This window comes from Nematolebias whitei, chromosome 9 (assembly GCF_014905685.2).
Source record: "Nematolebias whitei isolate Nwh7 chromosome 9, NemWhi1, whole genome shotgun sequence".
Lineage (NCBI taxonomy): Eukaryota > Metazoa > Chordata > Actinopteri > Cyprinodontiformes > Rivulidae > Nematolebias > Nematolebias whitei.
In genome coordinates this window covers 29,435,295-29,449,825 of record NC_056506.1, presented here as the reverse complement: position 1 = coordinate 29,449,825, position 14,531 = coordinate 29,435,295, and the positions used below count along the sequence as shown (strand labels likewise).

The window sequence follows — 14,531 nt, the reverse complement described above, 5'->3', positions numbered from 1 at the left end:
TATATCCACATGGAAAAGAACACATGTTCCCGTCTTTGCTATAATAAATTTTAAATTTGTGAATTTTAAACAAAGTTGTCTGAGATTTTATTTTATTTATTTTTGGAGCAAGTTGTTTTCAGATTGTTGGAGTCAGACATTTTTTTTTTTTTTTAATTCAGACTAGAAACAACTATTCACGTAATACATCTCATGTTTTACTTCATGTGACCAGCAGGTGGCACTCCATTATAATGTTAAATTCAGCATTTTATCAATAAAAAGTTCACTTTCTTATTAGAGTCTATTTTCAGTCTGCACATTTCCCAGAGTTACACCATTCTCAAAGGCACGCTTCTTAAACTTCTTCTTCACACAGATGACGCTGACTACTGTAATCACCAGCATTACTCCCAGTACAGACAGAGAGGAGGCCAGTGCAAGAGTGGTTTTGTCTTGTAGGGACCCTTTGTGCTGACAGCTGTTCCCATAGTACCACCAGTCATTGCCCACCGCACACCTGGAGGATAAAAAGAACAAGAGAAAAATAAGATTTGAAAATCTTTCCTGTATATTAAGAATGCAGGCGCGTTTGCTGATAAATATAAGAATTAAATGTAAGCAAACAAGATAAATGGAAAACTTTTTAGCTTATAAAGTAGCTGCTTTGAAACCCTGTAATTAAAAAAAAATAATAATTTAATGTTCCAGAATAATCAAAAACACTTCTGTTGAGAAATAAATACACACTAGTGCTGTGAATTATTGTGCACTACCTCTAAAATTATGTGTAATACTTGACAAGTACATTTTACACATTTAAAGTACCATACAACTGGTTACATTTTAGCTCTTGACATAATGATAGGATCATTTTAACTGGAGCCAAGTACATCTACTTAAAATAAGTGTCGTAATCGTCATTAGCTGCTAGTAATAATATAGGCTAACATAACCAGAAGAGCCTTGAACGCATCCCATTGCTCTCATTAACAGTGCAGAGTAACATGCAAAAGTGTGGACACATTTGTTTTAAATAAAAAGTTAACAGATTACTTGATTTAAAAAAAGGTACAAAACTCATAAACCTCATCTATGTTCTTGTTTAAAACAGGTCTCTCTTGTAAATGAGTCATTGAGGCTCAATGAGACTAACCTGTAGAAATAAAGGTTGAACTGAACTGAATTGAAAAAAAAAAGACAGTTTTAAAGGGAAGATTACATTAAATTTTTGTATTTCAGTTTCAAAATAGTGCAACGTTTGGGATTGCTCATAAGTACTCTTTGCAATGCACTACAGTTTGTAAATATTTTATTATTGCTAGATTCTTGTCTTTTAGTTTTTGTTTGGGAGATTTTTGTCTTATACGCCCATCGAGAGGCGGATGTATTTTAGTCTCGTCTCAGTCCGTACTGTATATGTTCATAAAAGTTTTCTTGTCCAGGCCATAACTTTTGAACCACTTCAGATAGTTTAACAAAACTTCATACACATGCATCATCACTAGATGGAGTGATGCATAAACTTTCATCCCCCCAGCTCCAAGATCAAGGTCACAAATCAAAGTCAAGGGTCCTGCAGGTCTTTGCTTGTCTGGGCCATTGCTATAGATTGCTGTAAAATAGTTTGTCGGTGAGTGTATAATGTGCATATTTTGATTTCTCAAAGTTTTCCTGATCTATAAGAGTCTGGATTCCTTTGCATGCAGAGTAGAAGTCACACTTTATTATCTACATATAAAATCTAATTCTAATTCATGTTTCCCCTCTAGCATTCTTTAAAGGAAACAATGGTGTAATTGCCATTTTTGTCAAGCCCTGAAAATAACATTAATGTGTAACGTCACGCAATATAACAATAATGTTACACTCAGAGCACGTGTTGAATGACTCTCAGCTACTACCACAACACATTTTGGCACACTATCTGTTGAACATGACAGTCATTTTTATGCTGGCTAAAATTAATTAGCTGTGGTGGCCATATTGAATAAGATGGAATAGGATATAATGTTAATCAGTTTTGGATGTACATTCGTTAAATGGTTATTGAGATATTTTTCTAACAGCAAGACAAATTTCGCTTTAGTAGTTATTGGCAAAATTGAAAACAAAAGATCTTGTTAGATTTGTTAGTTTTCAGAATATGTGATGGGGATCACTTTTGGTGACTACCACACCAATCTATAAGTAAAATTTGTCAAACGAACTAACTCATAGCCATTTGTGTGTTTTAAGTCAGTTGGGTATGGCAGCCTCCTTGAATCAGGATGATTCCAAAAATTAATCAGGTGCAAATGTTCATCAAATAATTATTTTCTGCAAGTTTCATTAAACTTCATCCTATGGTTCCAAAAAATGTTGGTAAAAGAGACACAGGCAAACACATTAGTTTGCCTTTAGCTTTCAGTGGCAGGTGATAATGAGTTTTTTCTCCTTTTTTTTAACGATTATTCTACTTTTCATAGAAGCAAGTCTTGAGGTAAACCAAAATCACATTTGAATCAGATGGTGTTTAGTGTTCCAGCTTTATGTCTCTTCTGTAACTCACCCCGCTCTTTATTGTCCACGTATCACTTCATTAAAAGTTTGTACCTGCAAGCTGCTTTGCCTTCGTCTACGATGCAGACGCCGTCGTTCTGACACTGCACATTGAGGCACACATCAGAGGGGGCTGTAGTTCCAGGTTTTGAGGTTGTCATAGGTTTTGTGGTGGAAGGCACTGGTTGTGTCGCTGTCAAATGGGACACATCTTGAAGACAAAACAAACAAATAAAATCTAGGAGCTATTTGGTTTGTGCAGTTCTGATGTCAAAGATAGAGAAGATGGCAACAAGATGCATGTGGTCTCTCTAAAAGCTAAGAATGAGCTTTTCAGGCAAGGAGGTCTGTTGAGTTTAAACTGTAATTTGTTACTTTTACCTTCCATGGTGAGAAGAAAGATGGCGTCTCCTCCCTTGATAAAATCTCTGCTTCTGGCTCTTAAGTGGGTGAGATATACTGCAGTTCCTGAGCCGGGGCCGCGGAAATACTTGGATCCATCAGTATCTGTGACCTCAACACCAATCTTACGAGGATCATCCCAGAAAAACTCATCAGAATCTGATAAGAAGAAGAATATTTTATTTTAGCTGTGAGTGACTAAATTTACAAATTCTTTCCAATTTTATGTATTTGAATATTTTTGGTTGTGGAAAAACTACAAAGCTGCACCTGCTGCCTTTTTGTCGGGGTCGGTTGTGACACTACGCTGATTGGACATGCGTTTCTGAATATGTGGGTGCTGGTCCATTAACATCATGGTTATCTGTTTCCAGGGACATGGCCAGGTTTGCCCCGTGTCCCCTTCACGAGCCACAAGGTGAGCGTAGGCCGACAGCTCCCCGGAGTAGCCCTCCTTTCCATTGGGGTAGAGCTTCATCTGGAAGGTGTAACCTTCCTTTGAGGTGAATGGAGGGCTAAAAATCGACATATCTGTTGGAGAGCTTTCCAAAAGATGGGTGAAGTTTTTCACTTGCCAAATAAACTCTGGGCAGGTGGTTTCAGAAAGGTTGATGTCATCCAGGGACAGTCCCCCCGCTGAAGGCCCGGAGCCCTCCCTGGTCCCTTGAAAAACGAAGCGGAATTTTGTTTTGACATCTAGACTCACATGGTGCAGCTGCCACAGCTCCTGAGGGGGTCCTGTTCCCAAAAAAACAAATTAATTATAAATAAATGAATTAAACACTCAATTTAGCAAATACATAACGGTCAGAGTTCATCTACAGAACTCCCAAACCAAGAAACAGCATGTTTTGCAACAATGTTGTGTGAATTTTTAGTGCTAATGACTGCTGAAATTTATTAAAAAGAAATTTAAACTATGCTTTTAATACTACAAGAAGCTGAAGACTAGATACACGACAAAAGAAGTAAAACACTAAAAGTAAAAACAAAGTTAGCTAAAAGTCAATGCAGCAATAAAATAAATAACTGTAGTAAAATAATAAGCTAAATGTAGTAAAAGTCTATATACAAAAAACAAAATCCATGATAAAAGTTAAAAAAAAAAGCAAAAGGCCAGCTAAAAGCAGCATAATGCCATTTATAAGTTAAAAGTAGCAAGAAGGTAGCGAGAAGCTAAAAAAATTAGCAACACATTAGATAAAACAGCATATATGCTCCATGTTGCAAAAGGCTAGCTAAAAGTAGCCAAAATCTGACAAGAAGCTAAAAGAAGCAAAAAGCTCGCAAAATGGAAAAACTGGAAAATGTTGCTACAACTAGCAAGTAGAAAAGTAGAAGAAATCTAGCTGAAACTGAAAAGGAGAAAAAAGGCTGGATAAAAGTAGCAAAACAAAAAAAAAGTAGGAAGAGGTTAGTGAAAGGCTAAATATAGCAAAATGTTCAGTAAGAGCTAAAAGGAGCAAAAGGCTGAGTAAAAACAAAAAATTCAAATGTTAAACGTAGCATTAGAAGACAAAATATGTTAAAGCATTTTATCAAAAGTACAACATTTTTCTGAAGGAATTTTAAAAGTTTTTGAGAACTTAATGTATTTTTATGGGAAAAAAAACTGAACAAAAATATAAACTCAACACTTTTGTTTTTGCTCACATTTTTCATGAGCTGAACTCAAAGATCTATGGTAAGTCTTTTTCTATGTACACAATACACTACTCTCAAATATATAGTGCTATGTGATAAAACTGCACATTTCAGAGTTTTAGATCTTTGAGTTCAGCTCATGAAAATTGGGAACAAAACCAAAAGTGATGTTTATATTTTTGTTCAGTGTTTTTGTAAATCAAGTTAACTATTATAATATGTATAAAAAGTAAAAACCAAAAGCCACAACCGTTTCCTGAATGCGCTGAATGATTTGATATACAATATGATGGGTTAAATATAAGCACAAAGTATACAAAAGTACCAGTAGTTAGAATGCAATTATTATTTTTTTTTAAGTACAAAATATACAATTCAAGAAAATAAAAGTGTGAGTGCTGAATCACCGTCTATAGTTTTTATAAAGCGCAGAGTTCCTTCGGGGTTGGCTTTGTCGTACTCTCTGACAAAGATCTTCAGCGTGTCGCTGGGATGTGCACTGTTGTAGTAGAAGAACTGCAGACACTGGTAACCTCTTTTAGGATAAAGGATCCTGCTCTCCAGCACAGCTGTGTCTCCAGTGTTGGCTGTTCCAGTGCTGAAGTGCATGAAGTACCCCGATCCTAAACAGATAAATGTCATGAATTAATAAAGCCAATATTCATAATTGCATCGCAGATGTTTTGATGTTGCTAATTACTGACGAACTAAACTAAATAAAGAGCCCATATTATCCATAAGTACAGCTTTGGAATTATATTTTTGTGTCTATCAGTAATAAGGAGAAATGTCTGTTTTCAGTTTATATCCTCCTGACTCCTAAATTTATTACAAATAAAAAAAAAGAAAGTAAAATTTGATATAAACTTTATTTAAAAAAAATTCTAAAGTCGTTCACATGGCTTCATTTCTGTAAAATATTTCTGTTTGACGTGCTCTCCTTCAGTTTCAGTGAGCACCTACACCAAGAAAACTAAAAGGAACGCTGTGATTTTTGACTGTACACATGGAAATATGACTTATTCAGAAATGTTTTGTTTCTTTTTCTTCTACTTAGATACATAATATGTTTGAATATTGTGTCAGAGCCTCCTAAGATTCGTGTCACCTGTGCATTTGCCCATGTTGGAGTAGTCTGTGTCTGGCCCTCCTGCAGCTTCAGAGACCCTGACCCAGTCGGCCTTATCCTCTCGCCCCTGGATCATTCCACAGATGTTTTCACGCTCAAAGTCGCAAGAGTCCAAGAAGGTGGAGCCTTGAGCTAGAAGACAATTCATAAACACTGGTGGAATACTCTGAACTGCAATAAACTGCTTCATTACATTGCTGCTGGTATTTTACTGCATCTATAGAATCCCATCCGCTTTGTTCACAAACGATTAGAATAACTGTATTGCAGCGTTCATGTGAGCTACAGCTTGACCATAAGCACAGACTGGTTGTTGAAGCTTACTGCAGTTATACAGGTGGTTCAGCTTGAGCAGATCACTGTCACTGAACTCCATCCGCTGGCCAATGACGTCGCTGAAAGCAGGGATCTTTGTGACGATGGTGGGCTCAGTGCCATTACGGAAAGCAGTTTTGCTGTAGTGCATCATGGAGCCGTAGTCGTAGGGTATGCCCAAAGAGCTGGAGGTGGTGTCGTCGTAGGTGTTAAAGTTGTGTTCCTTACCTGCAGGTCAGACACACAGTACATCAGAAAACTATTTTATATTGTGTTTATTATTTATTATCAAAAGTTCTTGCGTAAAATGTGGAGGGGTGGGTTTCATAAACGCTTTCGCTCATGTAGTTTGTTTTCAGCACAGGTGTTTGAACTCTTGACAGACTAGTGCTGACGAATCATAACCCATTGTACTTTGATTACAGACTTTAATAAAAGATTTATTTGATGAGCATAGGTCACTGATGTATGGATAAGGATGTATCTTTCGCTTATCTTGTTAGGATTTTAGCCATCGAAACAACTCTTTCACACGCTTATCACACATGCTGTAAAAAAGGTGCCACTCCTAAAGATTTCCATCCATCCATCCATTTTCTTTACCCGCTTATTCCATTTCGGGTCACGGGGGTCGCCGGTGCCCATGTCCAGCAATCACTGTGCGAGGGGCGGGGTACACCCTGGACGGGTCGCAAGTCCATCACAGGGCCACACAGAGACAAACGAGACAAACAACCATTCACTCTCTCACTCACACCTAGGGACAATTTAGAGTTACCAATCAGCCTAACATGCATGTTTTTGGACTGTGGGAGGAAACCGGAGTACCCGGAGAAAACCCACGCATGCACGGAGAGAACATGCAAACTCCACCCAGAAAGGCCCCTGGACCGGGGTTTGAACCAAGGACCTGCTCGCTGAGAGGCAGCAGCTCTACCAGTTGCGCCACCGTGCTGCCCTCTAAAGATTTCATTCAGAATTTTTTAATATATTTTTAAAACTTCAATTAAACCTTTTAAGAGGTCAGTAAAGTACACTGTGTTATTATGTTATATACAGTAGCTTTGTTTCGTATTGTATTGTATTGTATTGTATTGTATCATATATCATATTGTATTACCATATTTTTCAGCCTATAAGTCCTTTTTTTGTGTGCATAATTTGCATGCCTTGCGACTTACAGGCCGAAGCAACATATTTATAGAGTTTTTCCCATATTCATAAATCATTTTTTAGCTGATATATTCTGAATGAAAAAAGTTGAACACTACCATTTTCAGCCACTAGATGGCACTCGAGTAGTAAGGCATGCCATTATATCATGTAACAGATAAAAGTGTCTATTAGTGACACAATTGGCTTGCCATAGTCTGCCACCATTGTCTGCCTGGAGCAACCAAATCAGCTTAATTTCGCTGCGTCGCCCCGGCGAAATGCAGCTGATTTGACCATCAAAGTGCATTTATTAAGCAAAAGTTTAACTGGGACACCGGTGACCCATAATAGATGTGACATATACGATTGGACATATTTGGACTGATACGACTTATAAGGCGGTGCGACATGTACGGTGGAAAATACGGTATATTGTATATGTGGCCCATCATAACAAACCAGGAATTAAGTCATTTTTGGTCAAACTAAATTAAGCACATTTTCACATTACGTTTTTTTTAAGCTACAATTTCATCCTCATATCATAAGCAGTTCCAGACATATGGTTTAACTCCACTTGCTAATCGGGAATATCCCTGACTAATCTGTCTGAATCCTATTTTTAGCATGTTCTACTGAGGATTTCTTGATTTAATTTGAAAGAGGAAACCTCAAACCATATTTGGATATCAGGATTTCTCAACGTACTGAAAGTAGCTTCACTAGCCTGCAGAGAAGATGAAAAACTTCAGGGCTTCTGCTCAAAATCATAAGTTCGTAATGTTCATAAACATGCATCAAAACATTTTTATGATTATATTTTCAACTTTTCTTTCAAGGAACCTATAGATAAAGTATTTATTCATTTAATTTAGACAAAACCCAATTTTTTTAACCCAAACAGTTCTTTAACCAATGCACTTTAACTGCCTACATCTTTAAATACCACCCTGTTACTTAATACTCAGTTCAATGATGGGTCTCATATAATGTTCTATCATTTATCATATTGTACTGTATCATATATCATTTTGTATTTTACCAAAGTTTATGTCAAATCAGGTGAAAATTATAAACATTCATTGTCAAATATAAAATTTAGTATTTTTATATTATGACATGAATGAATGCACAGGTAAAGACGTATGTACCCAGTATATACATATTTTCTTTGTTTTGTTTGTTACACATGCATATGCTTAAATGAACATTTTGCACAACTGTTGCTGCTAAAAGGGACTGAGTGTACTTTATTTTAGATTTGTTTTATGCTTATGCTTATAAAATTGCATTATTATTGGTATCAGTGTCCCTGCTAAGAGATTGCTGCCAAACTAAGTTTGTTTGTACTCCTGTACAATCACAATAAAGCTTCTTCTTCTATTTTATATTGTTATATAATATAAATTATCATATCTTATTGTGTCATTTATCATGTTTTGTTTGTGTATCATATTGTACTTTGTTGTATCGTAATGTATAACATGAAGTATTTTATTGTATATAAGTTCTTATTGTATCTTAATTTATTGTACAACATATGGTAAACATATTATATTGCATTGCATTGTATTTCATTATAATTTATTAACAATAATATAGACTCAGAAATTGTAAAAAGGATGCAAAATAAACTATTCATTACCTTCTGAGATGTGGTCCCACATAATTTTGACATAGTCATCTCGGTCTGATCTGGACTGCTCATGCCAGAACCCCAGAGCATGAAGGAACTCGTGTTCTATGGTGGCGATGCGGTCACAGTTGGTTCCTATCGACAATCTCTGCTTCCCAATTCGCCGATTACCAACAGAGGAGAAACAGCTTTGGGAGGGAAAACGAGGCTTTCATGAACACCAGATAGAATCTGCAGTGTCTTATCTCAAAGGTGTTACTTGTGTACAGGATTTAAAATGCTTTAATCCCTCAGTGAGCACAGTTTGTATCACATTGTAAACACACTCTAAAAATGAGTTATTCTGAGTTTTACCCGTCCCCTTTAAAGATGGAAATGTAGTTTTCTTCTCCACTCCATGGCTTGAAGTCGATGCAGGTCTTGAGGCGGTACTGCTCAAAGGCCTTCAGAATCACACCTTTTGCATTGATCTCTTCAAAATAAAATGCAAATATAAACAGGTCTATTAAAGTTTGAAAATCATTTTAGTCCGTTTTAAGGATAATTTGCAAAGAGACCTCGTTGAGTAAATTCAGATGAGATGAAACCTGATCACGTAACTCGTGTTTGTGCTCTTAGGCTCAGCTGTTAATGGCGGTCATCAAACATTAAACACTGCTGCCGTGTACTTTGACATGGCTCTAAACTAAACTAGTATATCATTTTGCATTAATGTAAGATTGTTTACTGTAACTTAAACAAAAACGTATTTTATTTGCTAAAGGGCCAAAAAAGTCACAAGTTATGTTTGAATGCTCCACAGATTGTTTCTAAGCATAAACGGCCTGAGGAAGTGAAGGTAAACATCAATTTAAATGGCAGGCTAAGCATTTGCTTGTACCTTTCACATGAAGTATTTAGGAGCACTTAGATAAATTAATGTGGGGAAAAAAATATTAAAACAAAGCCCAGGAAAATTAATTTACTGCACATTTTTACAATATTACTCTAGTTTAGCTAGCTTTTTTTTTTTTTTACCTAAGTCATCTTCCATGTAGTAAGGAATGGTTTTTGGCCACCGGTACTCATCTCCTATGATGGAATTTCGGCTTTGATCCTGCAGGAACAATTAAAAACAATCACAAAGTCGTGAGTTTGCACTGAGCTCTACAAAAATTAAGCTGTGCGGATGAAAATGAAAAAAAATAAAATAATCATGAACATACCCCATGAATCACGATGTCGCCCTCTACCAGATTCAGCCCTGCTTCTGCGGAGGGGATAGAGAAAGCAAACCAGTTTAAAAGATAACCCAGAGATATATCAAATAAACTTAAACCTTTCTTTTTTTACACACCTTCATTAATGTCAAAAATGTCAAGGTCTCGTCCATAATCTACATCCAAATCTGTACAAAAACAGCAGTAAGTCAACCGAAAGCGACTCCATTGCAGAATAAAAACTGCAGGTAGCTTGAGATAAAGGCTTACCTGGAATCTGTGGCGTGGGTTAAAAGATATCAAATTAACAGATAGATGTATTTTTATGAATATTTGAAGTATACGAATCAATTTAAAACTTATCACACAAAAACAATTTCTTACCAAGCAAAGAGTAGAAGCACAAAGGAGGCATGAAATGTGAAGTAAAAGCACAACTGTAGGTTTTTTCCCTGCCATGTCCAAATATGTATTTACAGATGGAACGTACCGAACTCCGACATGCGATCTGGAGGCATTTTAGTGATAAAGTATCCATGTTCACAAGTCAATAAGTGACAGAGTCATAAAGGTTCTGGGTTATACAGCAACTTGAACACTCCACTAACTGTTAAGAAATCTTAACACCCTGCGAGGGGCACAGATAATGTCCCAAAGAGTATGTTAAAAAGATATGGTTTATCTGTCTAATTATCCTTAATAATGAGGCACCTGATAAATGAAGTCTCAGTTTCACTACTTTCTGACTAATCCTTTGCATGTTTAAGCCGTGAGTCAAAGTTTGTGGTTTCTTGTTTTTAGGACCAGCGCACAATAGATGCAAGTTTGTTGTGCGACTTCTGTTTGATTCTATTACTGTAGCGTAGTAAAGTAATAACTTTTTAGTTGTTCTTGCTTATTAACTCTCAGAAATCTCAAAGGTTGTACAACAATGTACTCTCCCTCCTCTCTGCTCTCCATCCAGGACTCAAAAATCCTATTTAATTCAAACTACTAAACCTTTTATCCTTGAAAACTTATGCTTAGACTCAAGGCAGTAAGTTTAGCCAATTTAGCATCATTTACTTTCCCTATGTTTTGGATTTCTGAACATGTCAGGACAATAACTGATGCTTATATCTAAAAGGGCACAGTTGCAGTGAAGTGCTCAGCTGAATTTCAGACACGTGTCATTACATTGCAACGGCTTGCACATTATTCTTAAAGAGTAAACTAAAAGCATTCTGTGGTAAAAAACTGCATTAGAAAACACACACAAGCAGGCTTTTAGACTTCTATTATTTTCTCTTGTGAAATTGTAGTGATAATGGAGCAACAATAGTTTCTGTATTTGCACAAGGACCAGAACCCTTCTTGGTAATCTACTTTAAAAAGTGTGGCCTGTTTCATCTTCATCACTCTTCCACGCGCTCCTCTCTCTATCAAACTCATCAATGCTGGCTGATGTAAAAGTTTGCTTTCTTAGATTCTCTCAGCTGTATCGATGTGCTGATAAATAAATGTGGGAGATGAAGATAAATGTGTGGGAGTTCCTGTTTTCAATTCAATTCAAATCAAAAATACTTTATTAATCCCAAAGGGAAATTATTTGTTGTTGTATCTCATTATCCTCATTTCATTAAGAGATGTTATAGATGCTGATGGCTGTAGGCAGGAAGGATCTCTTGTAAATATCCTGATGCATGCTCAATAATCCAGGTAGAAAAATCCAAAAAAGTTCAATCTGGTCCTCTGGACATTCAAAAAAAACAAAAAACAAAACAAAGCAAAAAAATGTAGAAACGTTTTGTCTCTCATCCAAGAGACTTCCTCAGTCTGAGGTGCTGTATTCAGCTCAGTCTCTTAAATAGCACCGTCTCAGAGTGGATCAACCATTTTGCTGCTGACAACCAAAACCAGCTGATCACATGCTCAAGAAGGACCATCAGCCTAACAATGGATCATTAGCACACTGATGGCTGTTTACTACTCACAGAGGGTTGAGTGATACTAGCAATCACAGCATTGTAAGAGGGGGACAGTTGAACCCGGAGGCCTCCACCCCTGTTTAATGATGGACTGTTTCTTTTCACAAAGATGGCCTCCTTTACTCCTCTCTCAAACCATCGTTCCTCTCTGTCCAGGATGTGAACATCTTCATCCCTGAAAGAGTGACCGCTGGCCTGGAGATGAGTGTAGACCGCAGAGTCCTGGCCTGATGATGTTGATCTTCTGTGCTGGGCCATCCTTTTGGCCAGTGGCTGTTTAGTTTCCCCGATGTAAGACTGATCACAGCCCTCCTGACACTGAACAGCATACACAACATTACTCTGTTTGTGCCGGGGGACTGGATCTTTGGGATGAACCAGTCTTTGCCGTAATGTATTTTGGGGTTTAAAAGCCACTGGGACGTTATGTTTAGAAAATAAACGTCTCAGTTTCTCTGATACTCCCTCAACATACGGAATGACCACTGGTCTGGGTCTGGGTTCCTCCTTTTCACCTGTTGGCTGACTGGAGTCCTGTTTGGGTTTCTTCTCTGCTTTCAGGAAGGCCCAGTTAGGATATCCACATTGCTCTAGAGCCTGTCTTGTGTGGGATTTCTCCTTCTGCCTGGCTCCTGAGCTAGTGGGGACGCTGTCTGCTCTGTGGTACAGAGTCCTGATGACTCCTAACTTGTGCTCCAAAGGGTGATGGGAGTCAAACTGCAAATACTGGTCTGTGTGGGTGGGTTTGCGGTACACCTCAGTTTGCAAATGTCCTCTATCAGAGACTGAAACCTCACAGTCCAAGAAAGCCAACCTGCCATTTTTTACATCTTCTCGTGTGAACTTGATGTATTTATCCACAGAGTTGATGTGGTCAGTAAAATGTTGGACTTCCTGAGATTTAATTTTAACCCAGGTGTCGTCAACATACCTGAACCAATGACTTGGTGGTGTCCCTGAAAAGGACGTCAAGGCTCTCTTTTCTACCTCCTCCATGTACAGGTTGGCAACAATAGGAGAAACTGGAGACCCCATAGCACACCCATGTTTCTGCCTATAATATTGCTCCCCATATGTGAAGTACGTTGACTGCAGGCACAGTTTCAAGAGTTGACACAGTTGTTCTGTGGAAAGCATGGTCCTGCTGCTCAGAGTGGTGTCTGATTTTAATCTAAAACTGACCACCTCTACTGCATCATCAACAGGAATGCATGTAAAGAGTGAAGTGACATCAAAATAAACCATTGTTTCATCAGTCTCCATGATGACATCCCTCACCTTATCCACAAAGTCCAGAACACCATGGACTTTGTGGATAAGGTGACCGCTCTTTTCAACCTTTTGCCACATTTCAGGCTTCAAACATAAAGATATAAAATTAAAAATTTTTGTGAAGAATCAACAACAAGTGGGACACAATTGTGAAGTTGGAATGAAATTTATTGAATGTGTCAAACTTTTTTAACAAATAAAAAACTGAAAAGTGGGGCGTGCAATATTATTCGTCCCCCTTGCGTTAATACTTTGTAGCGCCGCCTTTTGCTGCAGTTGCAGCTGCAAGTCTCTTGGGGTTTGTCTCTATCAGTTTTGCACATGGAGACACTGAAATTCTTGCCCATTCTTTCTTGCAAAACAGCTCGAGCTCAGTGAGGTTGGATGGAGAGCGTTTGTGAACAGCAGTCTTCAGCTCTTTCCACAGATTCTCGATTGGATTCAGGTCTGGACTTTGACTTGGCCATTCCAACACCTGGATACGTTTATTTGTGAACCATTCCATTGTAGATTTGGCTTTATGTTTTGGATCATTGTCTTGTTGGAAGATAAATCTCTGTCCCAGTCTCAGGTCTCTTGCAGATTCAAACAGGTTTTCTTCCAGAATGGTTCTGTGTTTGGCCCCATCCATCTTCCCATCAATTCTTCCCTGTCCCTGCTGACGAAAAGCAGGCCCAAACCATGATGCTGCCACCACCATGCTTGACAGTGGGGATGGTGTGTTCAGGGTGATGAGCTGTGTTGCTTTTATATCATATCACATATCATATCATATAACATATCGTTTAGCATTGTGGCCAAACAGTTGGATTTTGGTTTCATGTGACCAGATCACCTTCTTCCACATGTTTGGTGTGTCTCCCAGGTGCTTGTGGCAAACTTTAAACAACACTTTTCATGGATATCTTTGAGAAATGGCTTTCTTCTTGCCACTCTTCCATAAAGGCCAGATTTGTGCAGTGTACGACTGATTGTTGTCCTATGGACAGACTCTCCCACCTCAGCTGTAGATCTCTGCAGTTCATCCAGAGTGATCATGGGCCTCTTGGCTGCATCTCTGATCAGTCTTCTCCTTGTTCCAGATGAAAGTTTAGAGGGACGGCCGGGTCTTGGTAGATTTGCAGTGATCTGATACTCCTTCCATTTCAATATGATTGCTTGCACAGTGCTCCTTGGGATGTTTAAAGCTTGGGAAATCTTTTTGTATCCAAATCCGGCTTTAAACTTCACAACAGTATCTCGGACCTGCCTGGTGTGTTCCTTGGTCTTCATGATGCTCTCTGCACTTTGAA

General features: G+C 38.0%; 1 protein-coding gene across 1 annotated transcript; it reads right to left on the bottom strand.

Annotated features, from left to right (window-relative positions):
* Window positions 1-276: 276 nt before the first annotated feature.
* Window positions 277-10,497, bottom strand: mep1bb (meprin A subunit beta b). The gene is made up of 14 exons (XM_037681658.1): window positions 10,385-10,497; window positions 10,271-10,289; window positions 10,138-10,188; window positions 10,007-10,050; window positions 9,819-9,897; window positions 9,156-9,273; window positions 8,811-8,989; window positions 6,020-6,238; window positions 5,675-5,827; window positions 4,974-5,189; window positions 3,210-3,660; window positions 2,902-3,095; window positions 2,575-2,731; window positions 277-499 (listed from the first exon to the last, which is right to left on the bottom strand). The coding sequence occupies exons 1-14, from the start codon at window positions 10,457-10,459 to the stop codon at window positions 277-279; spliced, it is 2,178 nt and encodes a 725-aa protein (XP_037537586.1). The 5' UTR covers window positions 10,460-10,497.
* Window positions 10,498-14,531: the final 4,034 nt, after the last annotated feature.

Excerpts from the sequence above, each read along its gene's own strand:
- mep1bb (XM_037681658.1), bottom strand. The coding sequence starts at position 10,459 with ATGGCAGGGAAAAAACCTACAGTTGTGCTTTTACTTCACATTTCATGC. Across the intron at positions 9,274-9,818 it reads CTACATGGAAGATGACTTAG|AGATCAATGCAAAAGGTGTG; the intron begins GTAAAAAAAAAA and ends TTTATTTTGAAG. Across the intron at positions 2,732-2,901 it reads CTTTCTTCTCACCATGGAAG|ATGTGTCCCATTTGACAGCG; the intron begins GTAAAAGTAACA and ends TTTGTCTTCAAG.